This window comes from Pleurodeles waltl, chromosome 4_2 (genome assembly GCF_031143425.1).
Source record: "Pleurodeles waltl isolate 20211129_DDA chromosome 4_2, aPleWal1.hap1.20221129, whole genome shotgun sequence".
NCBI lineage: Eukaryota > Metazoa > Chordata > Amphibia > Caudata > Salamandridae > Pleurodeles > Pleurodeles waltl.
The window spans coordinates 141,505,853-141,531,133 of NC_090443.1; the positions used below are offsets into that span (position 1 = coordinate 141,505,853).

At 44.7% G+C, this 25,281-nt stretch overlaps 1 protein-coding gene across 4 annotated transcripts in view; it reads right to left on the reverse strand.

Annotated features, from left to right (window-relative positions):
- The window catches only part of LOC138292397 (pleckstrin homology domain-containing family A member 3-like), a 94,630-nt gene that overhangs the window by 19,515 nt on the left and 49,834 nt on the right, over positions 1-25,281 (reverse strand). For all 4 annotated transcript variants that reach the window (XM_069230975.1, XM_069230974.1, XM_069230973.1 and 1 more), the window contains one exon: positions 24,854-24,897. In XM_069230975.1, the coding sequence (XP_069087076.1) occupies positions 24,854-24,897 (44 nt within the window). The remainder of the gene's footprint in view (positions 1-24,853; positions 24,898-25,281) is intronic.

Genomic DNA, 25,281 nt, shown 5'->3' on the forward strand with positions numbered 1-25,281 from the left:
CATCCACACTCTGGTTTAGATTCATATTCTGCCTTCTACATGAGAGCAAAGTGTTTTTGAATTAAGTTTTTAAACAGGTTCTAGACAGACAGAAGAGATGGATGACTGCTGCCCAGGCCCTAATTTGAGTAATGTAGGGCAGCTCTGAGGCATGATTAGATACTGAGACTGCTCCTGAGAGAAGAAAATGGGGTAGAATTTAGAAGCTATTTTTCTGTTGGAGTTCCAATTGATGACTCATTTTCCAGAGATGCAGAATAACATGGGCTCAGAAGTTGTCATGTCCCTTCACACGCACTATCTGTGCAGCAAAGAGAAAGTAATAGACCAGCCGAGACCAGGTACATGTGGCAGCAAGCACAGAACGAGAGCTCTCCTAGTAGCCCCCCAATTTAGTGCAGCCTCGCATTCCCCCATTGTAGGAAGTTGGCTCTGTATGTGCTATTTCAAAGTAAGGAATAGCATGCACAGAGTCCAAGGGTTCCCCTTAGAGGTAAAATAGTGGTAAAAATAGATAATACTAATGCTCTATTTTGTGGTAGTGTGGTCGAGCAGTAGGCTTATCCAAGGAGTAGTGTTAAGCATTTGTTGTACATACACATAGACAATAAATGAGGTACACACACTCAGAGACAAATCCAGCCAATAGGTTTTGTTATAGAAAAATATATTTTCTTAGTTTATTTTAAGAACCACAGGTTCAAATTTAACATGTAATATCTTGTTTGAAAGGTATTGCAGGTAAGTACATTAGGAGCTTTGAATCATTTCAATTGCATGTATACTTTTCAAGTTATTGACAAATAGCTACTTTAAAAGTGGACACTTAGTGCAATTTTCACAGTTCCTGGGGGAGGTAAGTTTTTGTTAGTTTTACCAGGTAAGTAAGACACTTACAGGGTTCAGTTCTTGGTCCAAGGTAGCCCACCGTTGGGGGTTCAGAGCAACCCCAAAGTCACCACACCAGTAGCTCAGGGCCGGTCAGGTGCAGAGTTCAAAGTGGTGCCCAAAACGCATAGGCTAGAATGGAGAGAAGGGGGTGCCCCGGTTCCGGTCTGCTTGCAGGTAAGTACCCGCGTCTTCGGAGGGCAGACCAGGGGGGTTTTGTAGGGCACCGGGGGGGACACAAGCCCACACAGAAATTTCACCCTCAGCAGCGCGGGGGCGGCCGGGTGCAGTGTAGAAACAAGCGTCGGGTTCGCAATGTTAGTCTATGAGAGATCAACGGATCTCTTCAGCGCTGCAGGCAGGCAAGGGGGGGCTTCCTCGGGGAAACCTCCACTTGGGCAAGGGAGAGGGACTCCTGGGGGTCACTTCTCCAGTGAAAGTCCGGTCCTTCAGGTCCTGGGGGCTGCGGGTGCAGGGTCCTTTCCAGGCGTCGGGACTTAGGTTTCAGAGAGTCGCGGTCAGGGGAAGCCTCGGGATTCCCTCTGCAGGCGGCGCTGTGGGGGCTCAGGGGGGACAGGTTTTGGTACTCACAGTCGGAGAGTAGTCCGGGGGTCCTCCCTGAGGTGTTGGTTCTCCACCAGCCGAGTCGGGGTCGCCGGGTGCAGTGTTGCAAGTCTCACGCTTCTTGCGGGGAGATTGCAGGGTCTTTAAAGCTGCTCCTCGAAACAAAGTTGCAGTCTTTTTGGAGCAGGTCCGCTGTCCTCGGGAGTTTCTTGTCTTTTTCGAAGCAGGGCAGTCCTCAGAGGATTCAGAGGTCGCTGGTCCCTTGGAAGGCGTCGCTGGAGCAGAGTTCTTTGGAAGGCAGGAGACAGGCCGGTGAGTTTCTGGAGCCAAGGCAGTTGTCGTCTTCTGGTCTTCCTCAGCTAGGCAGTCCTTCTTGTAGTTTGCAGGAATCTAATTTTCTAGGGTTCAGGGTAGCCCTTAAATACTAAATTTAAGGGCGTGTTTAGGTCTGGGGGGTTAGTAGCCAATGGCTACTAGCCCTGAGAGTGGGTACACCCTCTTTGTGCCTCCTCCCAAGGGGAGGGGGTCACAATCCTAACCCTATTGGGGGAATCCTCCATCTGCAAGATGGAGGATTTCTAAAAGTTAGAGTCACCTCAGCTCAGGACACCTTAGGGGCTGTCCTGACTGGCCAGTGACTCCTCCTTGTTATTCTCATTATTTTCTCCGGCCTTGCCGCCAAAAGTGGGGGCCGGGCCGGAGGGGGCGGGCAACTCCACTAGCTGGAGTGTCCTGCGGTGCTGTGACAAAGGGGTGAGCCTTTGAGGCTCAGCGCCAGGTGTTACAGCTCCTGCCTGGGGGAGGTGTTAGCATCTCCACCCAGTGCAGGCTTTGTTACTGGCCTCAGAGTGACAAAGGCACTCTCCCCATGGGGCCAGCAACATGTCTCTAGTGTGGCAGGCTGCTGGAACTAGTCAGCCTACACAGATAGTCGGTTAAGTTTCAGGGGGCACCTCTAAGGTGCCCTCTGGGGTGTATTTTGCAATAAAATGTACACTGGCATCAGTGTGCATTTATTGTGCTGAGAAGTTTGATACCAAACTTCCCAGTTTTCAGTGTAGCCATCATGGTGCTGTGGAGTTCGTGTTTGACAGACTCCCAGACCATATACTCTTATGGCTACCCTGCACTTACAATGTCTAAGGTTTTGTTTAGACACTGTAGGGGTACCATGCTCATGCCCTGGTACCCTCACCTATGGTATAGTGCACCCTGCCTTAGGGCTGTAAGGCCTGCTAGAGGGGTGACTGACCTATACTTGCATAGGCAGTGAGAGGCTGGCATGGCACCCTGAGGGGAGTGCCATGTCGACTTACTCGTTTTGTTCTCACTAGCACACACAAGCTGGCAAGCAGTGTGTCTGTGCTGAGTGAGAGGTCTCCAGGGTGGCATAAGACATGCTGCAGCCCTTAGAGACCTTCCTTGGCATCAGGGCCCTTGGTACTAGAAGTACCAGTTACAAGGGACTTATCTGGATGCCAGGGTCTGCCAATTGTGGATACAAAAGTACAGGTTAGGGAAAGAACACTGGTGCTGGGGCCTGGTTAGCAGGCCTCAGCACACTTTCAATTGTAAACATAGCATCAGCAAAGGCAAAAAGTCAGGGGGCAACCATGCCAAGGAGGCATTTCCTTACACCCATTCATTGCAAACGCTGTATGTGAGGTCGATACAGCAATTTTTTTTACCTATTCACTATATCCATGTCTTTTTGGAGGATGACTTCCTTGAGGAACTTGTGCACCAAATACTTTTATGGGCCACACAATTTCTGTAGCATGAAGGCACTCCCAGGCATTATTCTATAGCACACCAAGGGACTCCTGCTTCGCTTAGGGTAGTGGTTCCCAATCTGTGGTCCTGGGATCCCTACAGGTCCATGAAGCCTTAACAAATTACATATTAACAGATTAATAAAGTGTATATAAGTAAAGTGGTTAAATGTACAATTGAACATTTTAAAACACAGTGTACATATCAAGCAATTTAAAACTCGAGGCTAAAAATTTAATTTTATGGCAAGACCGGAGGCTCTATTATGCGTTCTTTTCTTACTTTATTTTAAACAGCAGCAGTCAAGAAACTACAGCTCCCAGGAGGATTAGCGTCAGACTAACCAATGGGAGTAAAACAGAAACTAAGAACTAGGCCAATCAGCATACACCATCAACTATAGAGAGTACCCTTGACTGCAAGCAGCCCTCTTTTCTTGCTGCTCGCAGTCAAGATAAGTACACTCTTCAGCTCTTGCGTTTACTTATTTGGTTAATTTTATTCCTCTTTGCATGCCTATCGTTATATTCATGTGTCAATTTGCTATACAAGCATAAGAAGTTGTAATTTCGGGTTTTTTCCGACCCCCTCCCCCCCCGTGTTACCGTTGGTTTAAGTATACAGCGCGCGCCGCCGCGCGTTCCATTCGTAGGCTCCCCGTCCTGTCAGCGCATTTCCCAGTGCGCGTTCGACAGGCGAACCGCTTCGCTTCTGTGGAGAGGCTCCGCGAAGCATTCTGCTTCGGTAGCGCATCCCCTCGCGTCTCCGGAGCGGTTTTCCCTTCTTATTCTGCCGAAGCGGCGTCCTCTTGTTCCCGGCCCGTGCTGTTCTGGGACTCTCCAGCCTCACGTCAGCAATTCCGCCCTCTCTCCTACTCGGCCACGCCCAAGGGAGGGCTTTTCAGTTCCATAGAGCGTTTTTGCTCTCTATTAACCCCTCATTTACCCCAGTACTTCAAAAACCTTTTATTACGCCTTTGGGCAGGCTGTCAGCTCGCAAGCAAGATGAATACAGATACTTCATCTGTTAATTCGGATTCTGAGGATAATGAGGAGTTTTTTAAACAGGACTTGAACAAATTTATAAAATCCTCAGTTAAAAATGCATTAAAAGCATCTATGGTTACGATGTCTAAGAACATCGAGAGTTCTGTAATATCTATGATGTCCAAACCCATGGCCCATTCTGCGGGGGAAGGCAGAAAACGCAAATTAATCTCGTCTTTTAAAACAGCGAAAGGCGCACATGCAGAGAGTGAGCTTGCCTCACACCAGAACGAGGACTTGGTTCCTCCCAGGCCTCCTTCTAAGGAGGGGAATTCTTCTAAAAAGTCGAGCTCACATGCCAAATGTAAAGTAAAGTCAAAACATATATTAGCGCCAACAAAGATTGCTGTTACGAGGGTTTTGGACACGGACGAAGAGGGCTTGGACGAATTATCTTTGTCAGATAATCCCGATGACACGTTTTCTCATTCTTCTCCCCCCTCCAAACGTTCGAAACTTTCCTCTAGCGTGCCCTCTTCCAGTGTGGTTGATGCCGAAGGTGTTCCCATGTTCGACCCGTCCCTTATTCATCACCCCAATTCCACGGAGTGGTTTCCTTTGGATCACGTGGCTGAATATATTTCTTCCCGCTTACGTCTTCCTTTGGATAAACAGACTCGCTCCAAACTCAGGTCTGAATGCCCTCGTCCGTCTTTGGACTCTAACATTACTGTGACCCCGGCTATCGATGAGTCCCTCATCACATTTTTTACAAAATATGGAAAGGATCCCCGTAAAGGGGTTGACAAAGCTTGGACCACGTGCCAAGACAAACTCCTCGACGTGGTCGGTCCGCTTGCTAGAATTCTCGACTTAGCCGAGTCGGCTCGATTGGAGGATTCTCCTATCGATCCTTTAGACCTTTCTCTTTGGACCCAGAGAGCATTTTGTCTTTTGGGCAATGCTAACTCGGCCATTATCCATGAGAGACGCAAGGGTCTCCTTCTCCGCATGGACCCTAAGTTGGCTAATCTTGCTACCAGGGATCCTGGTATCCAGGCCGATGGTAAACTGTTTGGTGATTCTTTCATTAAGGACCTTAGTCGTTTCGTCTCTACTTTTTCGTCTATCGATAAGGCCCAGCAATCTTTGAAGAAGGTTTTCAACCAACGTGTTTTTTCCCGGGCCGGTAGAGGTAGGAGTCGCTTTACCGGCCACCAATACAGAAACCAAGGCTCCAGAGGATACTCCAACCCTTCCTCCTATTACAACCAAGAGTTCAAACCCCATTTCTATCCCCAACGATCAAGGGGTTTCCGCAACCGGGGCCAACGCATCTCCAGAGCGGCCAATACCTCAGGTAAGCCAACGTTCTGGCCCTCCCGTGGGGGGTCGACTTCGATTTTTCCTGCAGAAATGGAGGTCAATTTCTACAGACCCATGGGTTCTTTCCACTGTCCAGGGCTATCGCATCGAATTTCTCGTTCCACCTTTCCAGTCAACCCCCCCTCCTGTTCCAAGGTTCTCCCTCGAAATGTCATCTCTCATCTCTTCGGAAATCCAATCACTGCTAGAAAAAGATGCCATCCAAAGCTGCATTCCAGATCCCTCCGGTTTCATCAGTTCTATCTTTCTCGTCCACAAAAAGCTAAGACCTGTAATCAATCTAAAATCCTTCAACCAGTTTGTCGTCTATCGACACTTCAAAATGGAGACTATTATCCATCTCAGGGATATTTTACTCCAAGGCGACTGGCTAGTCAGACTGGATCTCCAAGATGCATCCCTCACTATCCCGATCCATCCTTCTCACAGAAAATATTTACAATTTCTTTGGAATTCAAAAACGTATCAATTTTCCTCCCTTCCTTTCGGCCTTTCGTCAGCTCCGTGGTGTTTCACGAAGCTCTTAAAGCCGGTTGTATCCTTCCTTCGATCTCTGGGGTTCAGACTCATTATCTATCTCGACGATATCCTTATTATGCATCAAAACAAATCTTCTCTCCTGTCCCAACTTCAGATCACTTCCACTCTCCTAACAGAGCTGGGTTTCCTCTTAAATCTCGAGAAATCTATTGTGGTTCCTTCCCAACAAATAGAATTCTTAGGCTTCCGAATCGATTCAGTTTCGGCTTCCCTGTCTCTTCCGCGGGACAAGGTTTCTGCATTCAAAAGAGAATTGGTTTCAATTCTCCAGAAAGACTCTATTTCTCTCAGAACTCTTGCAAGAGTCGTCGGCCTTCTGTCCTCTTCTATCCAGGCCATATTCCCAGGACCCCTTCACTATCGCGCCCTTCAGCGTCTCAAGATCCTGCACCTTCGTCGAGGTTTGGCTTTCTCCGACCTCGTCTATCTAGATCAAGAATCTCTACTCGAAATCCAATGGTGGATATCCCATTTAGAGGCCTGGAACGGCAGATCCATCTTTCCCTCTGTGCCCGATCTTGTATTAGAATCCGATGCAAGTCTCACCGGTTGGGGCGCCCGTTGTGGCTCAATCTTGACTGGCGGTACATGGTCCGCAGAGGAGTCCAGATTGCACATAAATTGTTTAGAGCTTCTTGCAGGCTCCTTTGCGATCCGGAGTTTTACCAAGGACAGAGCAAGTTGCTCCATTCTGCTCCGCATGGACAACATTTCTGCAGTTCGTTACATAAACCATCTAAGTGGCACCAGGTCCAGACCCCTTGCTCTTCTGGCCAAGAGCCTCTGGGAGTTTTGTCTGTCCCACAAATTTTCCCTTCTAGCCGAGTATCTCCCAGGCTCTCTGAACTCCAACGCGGATTGGCATTCCCGACATATCTCGGATTCCAGCAACTGGAAATTACACCGTTCCGTCTTTCACCAAATCGAAAGAAAATGGGGACGCTTTCAGGTGGATCTCTTTGCGTCCAGACTCAACTCTCAACTTCCTTGTTTCTTCAGTTGGCGTCCGGATCCGTTGGCCTTAGCTACAGACGCTTTCCTTCAGGATTGGTCCAATTCCCTCAATTACGCTTTCCCTCCTTTTATTCTAATCAACAGGGTTTTAAACCAGGTCAGGCGCCAAATGACGTCTCTTGTTCTGATAGCCCCCTTTTGGCAATCTCAGGTGTGGTTTCCTCCCCTGCTAGAGCTCGCGGCAGACTTCCCGATCTTACTCCCCTCATTTCCGTCCCTCCTCCTAGATCCACTCGGTCGGCCCCACAATTCTCAACAAATCATTAGTACTATCAGCTTGGCTCATTTCAGGGCTGCCCAGCGGTCCTTCCCGATTTCGTCAGACGCTTCAGAGCTCATTAACAATGCCTGGGCGCCTGGCACAAGGCGAGCCTACAAATCAGCTTGGTCTCTTTGGGCAAGCTGGTGTGTGGGAAAATGTGCCGATCCCTTTTCAGCGGATCTAAATCTGATTATTAATTTCTTGGCGGCTCAGGCAGGACTGGGTAAATCATATCGTACTATCAACCTTTATAGATCCGCGATTTCTATGAACCACTCTAATATTGATGGCAATCCTATTGGGATTCATCCCTTAATTTGTCGCCTTTTAAAAGGGGTCAAACTCTCTAGGCCCCCTTCTGCCAAATACTCCCACGTCTGGGATGTTTCATTGGTTCTGAATCTCTTTCTTTCTTGGTCTGACAATTTGAGTCTTTCTCAAAAAATGCTGTCTGCCAAACTCACTATGCTCCTATGCCTAATTTCCATCAAAAGGGTTTCTGATGTTCAGGCTCTAGATGTCTCTGCCCGTCAGTTTTTACCCTCAGGTGTATTGTTTCACATCGCCAAACGCACCAAAACTAACTTACATTCGGTGTTCTATCCCTTTTTCCCTGATAAACCAAAATTATGTGTGGGTCTTTGTTTGAAGGAATACGAGAAAAGAACTGTCAACCTGAGAACGTCTTCCTCTACCCAGCTTCTAATTTCCTTTCGTAAACCTCATAACCCGGTTACTTCTGCAACCCTGGCCCGTTGGGTCAGATTGATCATGTCCCTAGCGGGTATTGACACTTCGGTGTATGGGGCCCATTCTTCCAGGGGAGCTATGGCCTCTAAAGCGTTCGCTTTAGGTTCTAGTTTGGAGGACATTCTCAGGTCGGCAGATTGGACTAATGACAATGTTTTTAAGACTTTTTATTGTAAACCTATTAGAACTGCTTCTTCTGTAGTTATTGATATGCTTTAAACTTGCATAATAGAGCCTCTGGTCTTGCCATAAAATGTAGATTTTCCTAGTAATTTATGACGGAAAATCTTAATTTTATTAAAGACACAAAATTTTAAAAAAACACATTTTGCTCACGTCTGTGTGGGAACCGTTGTTATTGGGAGACATGAGGGAACTGTGGGTGGTGCAAACTTTCTGAGTCTCCACAGATCCCGGAACTTTCCCACACATCTACAGCCACCCACACTTAAGAAAAAGCATCAGTTTTAGTGAAAAATCGTGGTGTATTTATTTTGTGTTTTGAGCCTTTTCGTGTTGCAGGAACTGGGCCCACCACCACAAGTGAGGTACCAGTTTTATCAGAAGACTTGAGGGAATGTTGGTTGATAGGAAAACTGTAGCTTCCAGCAGATTCCAGAAGTTTCCCTCCCAGAAATGTGGGCAACATGTATGTTTTTATTCAAAGTTTGAGGTTTGCAAGGGCTTCTTTGTAAGAAAACCTGGTAAGAGCCACGCAAGTCACCCCACACTAGAGTTCCTCGGTTAGCTTTTGCTAAAAAATGTGCTGGTTTGCTAGGTTTCCCTAGGGGCCGGCTGAGCAAGGGCCCAAAATCCACAGCTATCCACATTGCAAATAAGGGTACGTTTTCAGTGAAAATATGTGATGTGTCGACGTTATGATTTGAGCCCTTTTCTGTTACAGGTACTCACCCTAACCATTTGTATAGGAAGACATGTAGGAACATATAATAGTAGAATATTTGTTATTAGAAACTGGATTTCTTTGTATTTCTGCCTTCCAAAACCAAGCTAGATTGTACAAAAGATATTTAGAAAAATGCCCTCTGAATCACATGCTAGTATAGGCACCCACAGATTCAGAGATGCACAAATAACTACTGCTCCTAGACTCCACATCTGGTGTCCATTTCAGAAATGCGTAGGTTTCTTTGATTTACAATTTTTCACTCTATATTTAACCATATGAACTGCTCTATACTTCGTACATTGTAAGGTGCAGCTCAGTTGAGGCTATAGGTACCTAGGGTTCCTGGACAACCTACTAACCCTATATATCTCCGCAACTAAGGGTCTAGCAGATGCAATGGTATATTGCTTTTGTAAATCTGCCATCATGACAAGAATTTACAATCAAAATGTTGTTAAAATTATTTCTTACTACTTATTTTCACCATTCATTTGTATTCCAACAGTTAGTTTCTTCGGGAAAACCTTGAGGAACCTACAAAAAATGACTCCTTGTTGAATTCAGAATTTTGTCTACTTTTCAGAAATGTATAGCCGTCTGGGATCACTTGTGCGTTTCACACCAGTTCTCACCACAAACTGGAAATAGGTTGAAAGCAGAAAACCTATAAAAACATCAGCCACCGCTTTGAAAAATCCCCAAACCATAGTAAAAGTTTTTTTCAGCTCTGCATGTTCCAGAAAGCAAGACTTTGAATGATGCCATTTTTGGTGAAGATAAAACAGACTCTTCTTTGCAGGGCAATCCCCTCCTCCCCCCAAACCCATCCCAGTACTTTTCCCCCCATTTTTCCCAAAAAACTCACTTACCTATGTTGTAGGAAAATGCCAGTTTGGCATGGTCACCCACCACTTTTTGCCTAGTGTTGATGCCAGCTTTGACTGGAAGTGTGCTGGGACCTTTCTAACCAGTGTTCTTTCCTTAAAACTGTACCTTTGTTTCCACAATTGGCACAGCCCTGGCCCCCAGTTAAGTCCCTTGTAAAAGGTACCTCTGGTACCAAGGGCCCTGTGGCCAGGGATGGTCCCCTAAGGCCTCAGCAAGTATTATACCACCCTCAGGGACCCCTCACTCAGTACCCCCACAACGACGCCTGCAGAGGGAATCCAGAGCACCCCCCGTTGACCGTGATTGCCCGTGACGAAGACATCCATCGCCTGGAGAAGCACTGCACCCCCAGGCCTGAGAGAAACCAACCACCGGTGCAGCAACGACCAGCAGGCGGCCCTCACCTTCGCCCAGTTGGTGGCATGCCTGAGAAGCCCCCCTGTACCTTGCCTAAGTGACCGCCGGGTTCCTCAATAGAGTTCTATTGAGAACCCAACGCCCTGTTTGCACACTGCACCCGTCTGCCCCTGTGCCGCTGAGGGTGTGGTTTATGTGCTTACTTGGGGCCCCTCCAGTGCTCTTTCAAACCCCCATGGCATGCCAACCGACGACACAGGTACTCACCTGCAAGAAGACCGAAACCAGAGTACCTCCGCCTCCATAGGGGCCCACATTATTTTGGCTCTTCATTGACCTCTACACCTAACCGGCCCTGTGTTGCTGATGCTGGGTGTTTGGGGTTATTTTGAACCCGCAACGGTGGGCTACCTATGCCCCCAAGACTGAACCCATAAGTTTGTTACTTACCTCAAAAACTGTACCTTACTACCTCCCCCAGGAACTCTTGAAATTAATAGCTTTTTGCCATTTTTAAGAAAACTGTGTAAAATACTGATTCTATTCAAAGTTCTAAGTATTACTATGCAAAGTACCTTTCATTCAATGTACTTACCTGCTACATGAATCTTGTGGTTCTAGAAATAAATTGAGAAAGAATATTTTTCAATATAAAAACCTATTGGCCCGGAGTTAAGTCAGAGTGTGTGTTTTCACTTATCGCTTGTGAGTGTACAACAAATGCTTAACACTACTCTCTGATAAGCCTAACTGCTCGACCACACTACCACAAATAGAGCATTAGTATTATCTATTATTGCCTCTTGGGCAACCCCTGGGCTCTGAACACTATATCTCTTTTTGGTATAGTATATACAGAGCCAGCTTTCTATATATGTTTTGCTTATTTTATGGTACTCTCCCAGGGGAATCCACAACCCCTTGGCTACCCTTAGAATCCCCAGGATGTTGGGAAAAAAGGATGCAAATTAGGCATAAATACCTTAAGGGGATAAAGTTATGGAGCCCTAAGCACAACTATCCCAAATAGCCTAAGAAGGCCAAGAACTAGGAGAAAAAAAGCTTTTAAAGCGGTAAAGGATATGGGCTGTTTTTTTTTTTTTTTTTAATAAAGTTTCCTGTTTACGGAAGCACATTCAGGGACAAAAGTCAGCTACAACCCTACACTGGCAGCCACTCACAACGGGCAGCAAATTGCAACCAACCTACTTAATACTGGTCACATCGCAAATTACATTCCCCGTTCGTAAACTTGGCAGGGTGCAAACTGCACATTCCTAGTTTTGAATGCAAATGGTAGATTAGGCCCATGATCTCCCCCAACAGGAAAAATGAAGGCATGCTAAACAAGTTGGATCTATAAAATGTGCAGTGTCCAATTTCTTGGATTTCTATTCTGTGTGCCCAGCAAGCAATTTTATGACATTTGATCAGAGCCAGTGCCTAATTTGTAAAAATAAAGAAATGTCAGGGCCCTTAGTTTTGCTCAGATGCCAGCGGTTATTACTATCGAATGACAGGGTGCCAAATACCAAGGCTGCGTAGTTTGGATTTCACCTCCTGCCTTATTCATACACCACCAGGCCCCCCCCCACCACTTTATCTGACTTTTTCAGTTTCTTTTTCCACTTATGCTTTATCACTGTTTTTCTCTTCTTCTTCATAAATGAAAGACGACGTGAGGTGCACAGTGTCGAGATATGGAAGGCTATGGTCATACCCAAAAAGGAAACTGCTGCGGAAGAAGAGGGTGGGAGGTGGCTGGGCCAAACCAAGCAAAACAAATTCAAACCAGTCTTGACCACAATCCAATAGGAAGGGTTGAGCCCAAACTACCAAGCCATGTCCTCTCCGAACCAGAACACAACCAACCCAAGGCTGGTTTCATCCTGAATGCAAGCATTTCTCCCATCACCTTTTGTGTGTTTGATGTACTGCTGAAGTGGCCAGATGTGGGTTCTGTGCTCACTGTGCACTGGAGCCAGATACACCCAACTGAAAGCCTCAATCAGAACAAAATCAGTCTTGGGTTGCTTGTGTTCCGGTTCAGGCAGGTCCCACCGGCACCTTTTTTTTCACGTTTTAGGTGTTCGATTTAAAGACCTCTGCTTCCTGTAGCTGCTCAACACTTATTTATCAAGAAATTTGAGTTAAAAAAAAAAAGAAAAACATTAAAATAAAATAAAACTAACTTCCAAGCGGGTGATACATATGAAGATGAGCACAGGTGTAGCAGTAGAGGAGCAGCTACTCACAAACCGTGAGTCAGAGTGCAAGAGGACCAGATTCAACAGGAGGAGAAATCCAGTAACAATAAGAACTCTGAAGAAGAACCGGGTTAACTATACTGAGGAAAAAAAAAAAAAAAAAGAAATCAGGGACAAAAAACAAAAACAAAAATCAGTAATCAAGGGGCAGAGAACCTGCTAACAAAAATATACCAGAGCTTTTGCAATGCAGGTCACTGACTGTTCCAGCTCTTCCTATAGGGATAACAAAATAGGCAGGATGAGAAACAGGAATTGACATTCAGAAAGTAATTCTGCCATTACAGAATGAGATGTAACGGTGTTGGGGCCATGTTGGTTTGGAACATTTGGGAAACATGCCACTTCCTGTTTATTCAAGGTAAGCTTAATCAAGAGCCCATTTGAGACACAAGACTTCATAACCATAATTTCCAGAAATGGTGCCTGAAGGAGAACTGGAGATGAAGGAACACCGAAATATCTTACAGAGCACTTATAAAGTGGGGAAAAGCACTATGTGGGCTTGTGCGGCCAGAAAAGTTAATGTGGTACACACAAAGGCTTGCATGCACCAACAGTGTTCAAAGGATAGTGCCCTTCTTCACGTCAGAACAAACATGTGAGCTCTTTTCCTGGATATGGAGAAACTGCTGTCCCTGCAATCCTCAACTCACCCATCAGCTGCGCACCTTGAGAAGACACTCAACATCAATGGAAAAGCTTTATGTAGTCTGAGGACAACAGACTCCCACACCAACCACGCAGCATAACCAACGGTGGTCCTATGAAACTCAAGAAAGCATGTCTTACGCTCAAAGGGACACACTAGCAATGTCACACTTAGGTGGTCACTCAATGACCAAACAATTAACAACAAATACCGTGATACTGACACAAAACCACCTCATCACGGGTTGGTGAAAGATAGCGAGAGCAAGTTCATTATTAGTACACATAAGCTGGAAATTTCAACATACAATTAGAGAAAGTACAGACAGTGAAAACGTGGGAGGGACATTTCATCTCAAGCAATACCAGATATACTAACGAACAATACAACACCACCAAACTTAAGCTTGTAACCTAGCATTCAACAAGAGGAACAACTTGCAGTCTATGGTTTGGTGGAAGGTTCTAAAAATCAATGAGACCCTATCTTCTAGGACGCGGACTCCTCTAAGTGGCTATTTAAAAGACGTATGAAATGCCTCACAAGAATGACAGCACTTAAAACAAAATAGAAAAAGCAACAACAGAATATAACTTAAAACACCATGTAAAACAAATGAAAACAAGATACAAAATGTAACGATAACAAGAAACAAACACAGTAGCACGGTTTTATGACCAGGATGGACAGCAGTGGATAGAAGAGGAATCGCATGATTGAAGGAACAGAAAAAGTAAGACAAAGGAGTTAATATGAGAAATTATTTTCACTTATGTATGGCCAAGTCTCTTCAGTCTTACAAATAGGAAGATTTTTAAGCATTAATAATTAAAAAGAGAAAAAGAGTCCTTATCCAGAACGACTTTTGAACCTGCTTTAGCCAAAGTGGTGCTGGGCCTTGGATCCAGAATGCAAACGAAAAGTTTACTTTGATGTAGGCTACGTAGCGTCCTTGCAAATTACATCAATTGCCTTAAGTAGGCAGTAGAAGCTGCTTTTGCCTAAACTGCACGAGTGCAAAGTCCTACTAGGGAGGGAGTGTCATACGGTCAGATGGTGAAGGTGCATATTCTGAATGTGAAAGGAGCCACTACGATATAGAAGAGTTATGTTATGTACACTTTTGAATCCTTCTTTACAGACTAGAGGTTTGTATAAAATCTGAAGGCATTCTTTACATCTAAACTACAAAGAATAATGTGTATTTCCCAATTCAATGAGACACACTTTATCGCTACAGGAAGGATTATTGAATGAGTAAAGACGCTAGTATTCAAACTTCTGAGACCACAAGGTCAAATACAATGCATAGTCCAGTGTGGTATCAGACCTAGCTATACAATGGCCTGCTGTGAAGTTCAAGTCTGGAAAAATTAACACATTTTCATGGTTTAAATTGAGCTTGAAGACAATGACGGGTTAACAATTGTGTTGGACTCCTATCATCAAATGGTCATTAGCTAACAATGCCAGAAGCTCACGTAATCCGCTAGTAGTGTAAGACTGCACCACCATTTCGCAATGTAGAACATCTTAAACAAGTTAATGGAAGATGAATGGCTCAGACTGAGTGTAGGATGCCACAATGCATTTTAGATTAGAAAAAGATATTAACCAAAAATTATCTTAAAAAATGCTGCCTATTTAAAGGCAGTGGTTTATGTTACAATAAAAATAAACCAAATCCACAAATATATATATGGAAAATGTCACTTACCCAGTGTACATCTGTTCGTGGCATGAGACGCTGCAGATTCACATGCTGTGCACATCCCGCCATCTAGTGTTGGCCTCGTAGTGTTACAAGTTGTTTTTCTTCGAAGAAGTCTTTTCGAGTCACAAGATCGAGGGACTCCTCCCCTTTCGGCTCCATTGCGCATGGGCGTCGACTCCATCTTAGATTGTTTTCCCAGCAGAGGGTGAGGTAGGAGTTGTGTATTATAGTAATAATGCCCATGCAATGAAGTAAATATGTATGTACATAATGTGGTTTAAAGCGATATATTTACAAATGTTCAAGATCAACTTCAAACGGCTACAGGCTCCCGGGGAGGCGGGTGGGCGCATGTGAATCTGCAGCGCCTCATGCCACGAACAGATGTACACTGGGTAAGTGACATTTTCCGTTCGATGGCATGTGTAGCTGCAGATACACATGCTGTGCATAGACTAGGAAGCCGTTATCTCCCCAAAAGCGGTGGTTCAGCCTGTAGGAGTTAAAGTTGTTTGAAACAAAGTTCGGAGTACTGCTTGTCCTACTGTGGCTTGTTGTGCTGTTAACACATCCACGCAGTAGTGCTTGGTAAACGTATGAGGCGTAGACCATGTGGCTGTCTTACATATTTCAGTCATTGGAATGTTTCCTAGAAATGCCATGGTAGCACCCTTCTTTCTAGTTGAGTGTGCCTTTGGTGTTATAGGCAGTTCTCTTTTTACTTTGAGATAACAGGTTTGAATGCATTTAACTATCCATCTGGCAATGCCTTGTTTGGATATTGGATTCCCTGTATGAGGTTTTTGGAAAGCAACGAACATGTTTTGTTTTTCGAATTTGTTTTGTTCTGTCAATGTAGTACATTAACGCTCTTTTGATGTCTAATGTACAGGGAGTGCAGAATTATTAGGCAAGTTGTATTTTTGAGGATTAATTTTATTATTGAACAACAACCATGTTCTCAATGAACCCAAAAAACTCATTAATATCAAAGCTGAATATTTTTGGAAGTAGTTTTTAGTTTGTTTTTAGTTTTAGCTATGTTAGGGGGATATCTGTGTGTGCAGGTGACTATTACTGTGTATAATTATTAGGCAACTTAACAAAAAAAAATATATACCCATTTCAATTATTTATTATTACCAGTGAAACCAATATAACATCTCAACATTCACAAATATACATTTCTGACATTCAAAAACAAAACAAAAACAAATCAGTGACCAATATAGCCACCTTTCTTTGCAAGGACACTCAAAAGCCTGCCATCCATGGATTCTGTCAGTGTTTTGATCTGTTCACCATCAACATTGCGTGCAGCAGCAACCACAGCCTCCCAGACACTGTTCAGAGAGGTGTACTGTTTTCCCTCCTTGTAAATCTCACATTTGATGATGGACCACAGGTTCTCAATGGGGTTCAGATCAGGTGAACAAGATGGCCATGTCATTAGATTTCCTTCTTTTATACCCTTTCTTGCCAGCCACGCTGTGGAGTACTTGGACGCGTGTGATGGAGCATTGTCCTGCATGAAAATCATGTTTTTCTTGAAGGATGCAGACTTCTTCCTGTACCACTGCTTGAAGAAGGTGTCTTCCAGGAACTGGCAGTAGGACTGGGAGTTGAGCTTGACTCCATCCTCAACCCGAAAAGGCCCCACACAAGCTCATCTTTGATGATACCAGCCCAAACCAGTACTCCACCTCCACCTTGCTGGCGTCTGAGTCGGACTGGAGCTCTCTGCCCTTTACCAATCCAGCCACGTGCCCATCCATCTGGCCCATCAAGACTCACTCATTTCATCAGTCCACAAAACCTTAGAAAAATCAGTCTTGAGATATTTCTTGGCCCAGTCTTGACGTTTCAGCTTGTGTGTCTTGTTCAGTGGTGGTCGTCTTTCAGTATTTCTCACCATGGCCATGTCTCTGAGTATTGCACACCTTGTGCTTTTGGGCACTCCAGTGATGTTGCAGCTCTGAAATATGGCCAAACTGGTGGCAAGTGGCATCGTGGCAGCTGCACGCTTGACTTTTCTGAGTTCATGGGCAGTTATTTTGCGCCTTGGTTTTTCCACACGCTTCTTGCGACCCTGTTGACTATTTTGAATGAAACGCTTGATTGTTCGATGATCACGCTTCAGAAGCTTTGCAATTTTAAGAGTGCTGCATCCCTCTGCAAGATATCTCACTATTTTTGACTTTTCTGAGCCTGTCAAGTCCTTCTTTTGACCCATTTTGCCAAAGGAAAGGAAGTTGCCTAATAATTATGCACACCTGATATACGGTGTTGATGTCATTAGACCACACCCCTTCTCATTACAGAGATGCACATCACCTAATATGCTTAATTGGTAGTAGGCTTTCGAGCCTATACAGCTTGGAGTAAGACAACATGCATAAAGAGGATGATGTGGTCAAAATACTCATTTGCCTAATAATTCTGCACTCCCTGTATGTAGTGCTCTTTCAGCTACAGAATCTGGTTCTGGAAAGAACACTGGTAGTTCTACTGTTTGATTCAAGTGGAACGGTGATATGACTTTTGGTAAGAACTTTGGATTTGTTCGTAAAACTACTTTATGCTTGTGTATCTGAATAAAGGGTTCTTGTATAGTAAATGCTTGGATCTCACTTACTCTTCTTAGAGATGTGATGGTAATTAGAAATGCTACTTTCCATGTTAAATATTGTATCTCACATGAGTGCATGGGTTCAAACGGTGGACCCATGAGTCATGTTAAGACAATATTAAGGTTCCACGAAGGAACTGGTGGCGTCATTGGTGGGATAATTATTTTCAGACCCTCCATAAAAGCCTTTTTGACTGGGATCCTAAAAAGTGATGTTGAGTGCGTAATTTGCAGATAAGCTGAAATTGCGGTGAGATGTATTTTAATGGATGAAAAGGCTAACTTTGACTTTTGTAATTGCAGTAGGTAGCTGACAATGTCTTTAGCAGATGCGTGTAAGGGATGTATTTATTTATCATGGCAGTAATGAACAAATCTTTTCCACTTATTTGCATAGCAATGTCTTGTTGGTTTCCTTGCTTGTTTTATGACCTCCATACATTCTTGTGTGAGGTCTAGATGTCCAAATTCTAAGACTTCAGGAGCCAGATTGCTAGATTCAGCAATGCTGGATTTGGGTGTCTGATCTGTTGTTTGTGTTGAGTTAACAGATCTGGCCTGTTTGGTAGTTTGACATGAGGTACTACTGATAGGTCTAAAAGTGTTGTGTACCAAGGTTGCCTTGCCCAAGTTGGTGCTATTAGTATGAGTTTGAGTTTGTTTTGAGTCAATTTGTTTACCAGATATGGAAGGAGTGGGAGAGGGGGAAAAGCGTATGCAAATATCCCTGACCAACTCATCCATAACGCATTGCCTTGAGACTGATCCTGTGGGTATCTGGATACGAAGTTTTGGCATTTTGAGTTTTCTTTTGTTGCAAATAGGTCTATTTGTGAGTCACAGTGGTATGCAATTCCATTTGCGACCGCGTATGAGTCGCAGTTACCATCCACTTGAAGTGGATGGTAACCCACTTGCAAACAGGAAGGGGTCCCCATGGGACCCCTTCCCCTTTGTGACTGGACCCAAAAAAAAAAAATTCAGAGCAGGCAGTGGTCCAAGGGACCACTACCTGTCCTGAAAAAATCCGAAACTAAAGGTTTCGTTTTTTTTTTCTAAGTGCAGCTCGTTTTCCTTTAAGGAAAGCGGGCTACACTTGGAAAAAAAAAAAAAACTGCTTTATTTAAAAGCAGTCACGGACATGGAGGTCTGCTGTTCCCAGCAGGCCTCCATCCCCGTGAGTGCCCAGAGTCGCTATGGGGGCGCAAATTGCGACACACCTCATTAATATTAATGAGGTGGGTCTTTGCGACCCCATAGCGACTCGCAGAAGGTGTCTGAGACACCTTTCTGCATAGCAAATTGCGACTTGCAATTTGCGAGTCGCACGGACTCACAAATTGCAAGTCGCAATTTGCTAGTTTCCTACATCTGGCCCTAAGTGTTTAGTATTTGGGGGTGAATCTCCCATTCGTGGATCTGTTGGTGATCCCGAGAGAGATTGTCTGCTAACTGATTCTGAATCCCTGGAATAAACTGCGCTATTAGACAAATGTGGTTGTGAATTTCCCAATGCCGTATTCTTTGTGCCAGGAGACACAACTGCGTCAAGTGTGTTCCTCCCTGTTTGTTCAGATAATACATCGTTGTCATGTTGTCTGTTTTGACAAGAATGTGTTTGTGGCTTATTATAGGTTGAAATGCTTTCAACGCTAGAAATACTGCCAGTAGTTCTAAGTGATTTATGTGAAACTGTCTCTGCTGAGTGTCCCATTGTCCTTGGATGTTGTATTGGTTGAGGTGTGCTCCCCACCCTATCATGGAGGCATCTGTCGTTATTACGTATTGAGGCACTGGGTCTTGGAAAGGCCGCCCTTGGTTTAAATTTATATTGTTCCACCATTGAAGCGAGGTGTATGTTTGGCGGTCTATCAACACTAGATCATGAAGTTGACCCTGTGCCTGTGACCATTGTGATGCTAGGCACTGTTGTAAGGGCCGCATGTGCAATCTTGCGTTTGGGACAATGGCTATGCATGAGGACATCATGCCTAGTAGTTTCATCACCATCTTCACGTGTATCTTTTGTTTTGGGTACATGGCCTGTATTACATTTTGAAATGCTTGTACCCTTTTTGGGCTTGGAGTGGCAATCCCTTTTGTTGTGTTGATTGTCGCCCCAAAGTATTGCTGTGTTTGACACGGCTGAAGGTGTGACTTGTTGTAGCTGAGTGAGAAACCAAGTTTGTGGAGGGTTTCTATGGCATACTTTGGGTGTTGTGAACACCGTTCTTGCGTGTTGGTTTTGATTAACCAATCGTCTAGGTACGGGAACAAGTGTATTTGCTGCCTTCTGATATGAGCAGCCACTACTGCCAGGCATTTTGTAAAAACTCTTGGCGCAGTTGTTATTCCGAATGGCAACACTTTGAATTGGTAATGTACTCCTTGGAATACAAACCTTAAGTACTTTCTGTGTGAAGGATGTATCGGTATATGGAAGTATGCATCCTTTAGGTCTAGTGTTGTCATGTAGTCTTGTTGTTTGAGCAATGGGATTACGTCCTGCAGTGTCACCATGTGAAAGTGATCTGATTTGATGTAGATATTTAATGTTCTGAGATCTAATATAGGTCTTAGAGTTTTGTCTTTTTTGGGTATGAGAAAGTACAGCGAGTAAACTCCTGTTCTTCTCTGATGAAGTGGTACCAGTTCTATTGCATGTTTTTGTAACAACGCTTGGACCTCCAGTTCTAGAAGATCCATGTGTTGTTTGGTCATATTGTGTGTTTTCGGTGGGACATTAGGAGGGAATTTTAGAAATTCTATGCAATAACCATGCTGGATAATTGCTAGGACCCAAGTGTCTGTTGTTATCTCCTCCCATGGTTTGTAGAACTTGGTTAGTCTCCCCCCCACTGGTGTTAGGTGTTGGGGATTTGTGACGTCGAAGTCACTGCTTGTTCTGTGGAGTTTTGGGACTTTGGAACTTCCCTCTACTTTTTGGGAACTGTCCCCATCTATATTGTCCCCGAAAACTTCCCCGCTGATATTGGCTCTGATAAGTGGGACTTGTTTGTGAGGTTGTGGGTTCCGTGCTTTGTCCTCGAAACCCCCCTCGAAACTGTGATTTTCGAAATGTGCCTGTGCTCTGTGGGGAGTAGAGTGCACCCATGGCTTTGGCGTATCTGTGTCTTTTTTAAGTTTTTCTATGGCCGTGTCCACCTCCAGCCCAAACAACTGCTGTCCGTTAAATGGCATATTCAGCACAGCTTGTTGTATTTCCGGCTTGAATCCTGATGTACGCAGCCATGCGTGTCTCCTTATGGTCACTGCTGTATTTACTGTCCTAGCAGAGCTGTATCCACTGCATCCATTGCAGAGCGTATTTGATTGTTCGAGATGCTCTGTCCTTCCTCCACCACTTGTTGGGCCCTTTTTTGGAACTCTTTGGGCAAGTGTTCAATAAAATGTTGCATTTCGTCCCAATGAGCCCTATCATATCTCGCCAGCAATGCCTGTGAGATGGCAATGCGCCATTGGTTGGCTGCTTGTGCTGCAACCCTTTTCCCCGCAGCGTCGAATTTGCGACTCTCCTTGTCTGGAGGTGGTGCGTCTCCTGAGGTGTGTGAGTTCGCTCTCTTGAGAGCTGCCCCTACTACCACAGAGTCTGGTGTTAATTGCTGTGTGATGTATACAGGGTCTGTTGGTGGCGGCTTGTATTTCTTCTCCACCCTTGGAGTTATGGCCCTGCCCTTCACAGGCTCCTGAAACACCTGTTTGGAGTGTTTTAGCATTCCAGGTAGCATAGGGAGACTCTGGTACTGGCTATGTATGGACGATAGTGTGTTAAATAAAAAAAGTCATCCTCAACAGGCTCTGCATGCAGGGTGACATTATGAAACGCCACTGCTCTTGACACTTGCCACTGCTCTTGACACCACCTGTGTGTAGGCTGTACTGTCCTCAGGTGGCGACGGTCTCGCTAGATAACAGTCTGGGCTGTTATCTGATACTGGCACATCATAAAGATCCCATGCGTCGGGATCATCCTGACTCATTCCAGTATGAGTTGGAGACTGCATCAGTGGTGGAGTGGCTATCGGTGATGGTTGTGTTGAACGTGGTGGAGATGGTGGCGGGGTTACTTGTCTTGCCACCTTTGCCTGTGGCTGCTTGTCTTTCTCTTGGAAGGCAAGTCTTCTTTTCATCCGAATTGGGGAAAGAGTACTTATCTTCCCTGTGTCTTTTTGGATGTGGAGTCTTCTTTGAGTGTAATCTGGCTCCATTGACTCTAGTTCTTGTTCGGACCTATGTCCTTGCATTTGTGAGGACAGTCCCTGTTCCTCTGTGTAGGAACTTGATTTCGGTTCCGAGGCCGGAGGTTTCGGTATGGAAACTTTTTCGGCAGTCTTTTTCGGCTCCGACGCCACTTTTTTTAAAAAAATTTTTTGCCGTTCCGATCTCTCGATGCCGACTTGCTTCTGTGCCGCCCTCTCGGTGCCGAAATTGCTCTGACCCGCTTTCTCGGGGTCGAGTCTGCTCTGTGCCTGTATCTCGACCGGAGTCGGATGCCTTCGACACATGCGTGCCCTTTTTCGGTGCCGATGGTCGGTCACCTACTTTCCGGGTTAAGCCATGGCCTGTTGGCGGTGGCGTCCCCTGGGCTTTATTGGACTTTCCGTGTGTTTTGTGTGTTGACGTCTTACTCATGTTTTTTGGCGTCTTTTCGGGATCGACCTCGTCCGAGTCCGAATCCTCGATGAAGAAGGTTTCTTCTTCCTCCTCCAAGTGTCTTTGTCCTGTCGGCGCCGACGCCATTTGTAGTCTTCTCGCCCTTCGGTCTCTTAATGTCTTCCTCGACCGAAACGCTCGACAGGCCTCACAGGTATCCTCTTTGTGTTCGGGAGACAAACACAAATTACAGACCAGATGCTGATCTGTGTAAGGATACTTGTTGTGACATTTGGGGCAGAAGCGGAATGGGGTCCGTTCCATTAGCCTTGAAGATGCACGTGGTTGGGCCGACCAGGTCCAGCTGGGGGATCGAAAACCCCGAAGGGCCACCGGAGCTCTTCCAAATTCGGTGTCGATCTGTTGTAACTAACCCGATACCGAACGCAAACAATACCGTCGAATTTTCCAAGATTCTAACTATCTTTCCAAACCGAAACGCGGAGCGAAAAGGAATACGTCCGAACCCAATGGCGGAAAGAAAACAATCTAAGATGGAGTCGACGCCCATGCGCAATGGGGCCGAAAGGGGAGGAGTCCCTCGATCTCGTGACTCGAAAAGACTTCTTCGAAGAAAAACAACTTGTAACACTCCGAGACCAACACTAGATGGCGGGATGTGCACAGCATGTGTATCTGCAGCTACACATGCCATCGAACATATATATATGTATATTTATATTTAACAGACAGAAATGCACACCGGTTCAAACGTTTATTCACTTCCCATAACAGGAAAAAATAGCTAAAGGAAGTATCTCTCTCCTCTTGGTATTTTACCTGCTCTGGTCACTTTAGCTAAATCCCGCACTTCACCTTGGGCTTCAATCTCACCTTTACTTTCCACTATGCCAAATAAGAAGCAACACATCAACTCTACCTCTTTCAGAAAATACATTTGCACGTTGAGACTGTAGGACAACAGCAGGTACTGTGGTAATTTCACATGTTGTTGTGGATCCCCTAGATGGGACTAAAGTATTTGAGCACTCAATTTCTAGATGTAGCCTCCAAACTTATACATTTTAAGACATCACTCAGCTACAGATATCCATACACTGGTTCCCAATGGAAGCAGGAAACATTTTCAATTTTTTTTAGCATAATCTCCAAGGTACTCATTACACATCAGCCCGTTCTTTCACAACTATCAAATGTTTCCGTCACTCCGTCCGTCTCTCTCTCTCTCTCTCTCTCTTTCCGTATCTTTCTCCCTCATACTGATCCTTGTATTCTTTGAAGTTACAACAATGTGCTTTATTTTGTTTGCAATGTATTTATATAGTACTCAATGATTCGCATCTGTCTACAAAGGCTATATACACTTTAAAAAATGTGTGTATAAGTTAAGTAAATAATTCAAAATAATGACTGTATATCTCGCAAATCATAAACTGCGCAGACTCGCATCTCAATAATAGGTTATATTAGTGCTAATAATTACTCTGTGGTGCTCATTTTATCAACATCAACAGGAAACAAGCATTTGCAATGCACTAGGGGCTCGCATTTCTCCGAGTTACAGCTATTAACAGTTGTAAACTCCCAACCCGACTTTTCTTTCCACATTGAAAGAAAAAAAAAACAGCAATGCTACAGTTCACTCATAATGAAACCTATCGGCAAAAGTGCAATTATCTATGTAACCGGCAAAAGTGCAATTAACTATGTAACAGGGTCGATATTATGCAAAGCGCTCGACTTCTGCCAAGCGAGATCGCGCTGCAAACAAAAAAATAAAATGTAGTCCACAAACCTGATGGGAAACAGCGAGCCTCGCATGTTTTCAGTACTTGGTCGCTGCGCTCGAGGAGGGCTAACCACCGGAAAATGCACGATGTATGCGTGCCCTCCACTAATGAAAGCAAGTAGATTTTAACAGGCAAACCCACGAACCAATAAAAGACAACTGATGTGACGTCAACGAGGCTCCGAGCCCTTTTCTAACTCCTAAAGCATCTCGCGAGTGCATGCGACGCAGGCTCGACCCTAAAAAGGCATATTTGGGACAGATGGGATTTAAACTTTTACCCCGTGGTGCCAGGCCCTGAGGCAACCATGGCTCCTTTACAGCACTGCAGTGACCTTCTCAGGCCATAACAGGGCTGTGTGGCTAATCATTATAGTCCAATGGGGGAGGAAGCATTTCTAGTCCCTAATGCCAACTTTGAGGCCTTTCTTACGTGAGCAAGAGGATGCGAGAAGCCATTAGAGCCCCCTTCATCCTCTAATGATGAGACAAGGTGGCACAGTGCCGATTACACAATTGGGTTAGTAACAGCATCGGGACGGAAGAACCACTTGGCAGAGAATAGACTGTTGCATAAACAATTCTTTGGAGTGCCCTTATGGGACTGGTGGGAAAACTCTGTAGAGTAGTGGACATGAAGAATGTTGCTCCTCTAATAGGCTTGTGCGAAGAGCGGAGAGGTGTATCTGATTGACATTATGCTTAAGAGACAAGTCACTCAAATTGCCTTATCTGTTGAGGCAGTCTAGTTATTGGCAAGGACATTTATCCCTACAGATATAGCTCCCTCTCCCCACCTGCCTGTTGACACCACAGGACCAGATTAAAGCCAACTATAGACTGACTCACCTGTTTGGTGTTACCACACCTGTGTGACTCAGAGAGCGCCTGATCTGTAGATAAATCAAACAACGCTGATCAATTTTCGCTTCTAAATAATACAATTCCAATTCTGTGCTGTCAACATAGGACTGCAAGAACTTGTCTTCAATTAAGAGGATGCATAAAATGTTTTATGTTATTATAATAATGCTCTCTTTTTTTTTTTCTCCTTGGTTTCTCCTCACAAATTATCACTGATTGCCACAGCGTAGATCTGGAGTTAAGGAACAATGCGACAGTGGTTAAAAATCATCAATGCAAACATGAAAATTACAGTATGAAATCTGCCACCAGAATGATTACATGGCTAGAGCTCATAGGCAATAATGCTGTTTTCAAAATATTAGCAAGGTCTAATCTATCATTTTCTAATTATGATACCAGGACCTTCTCCA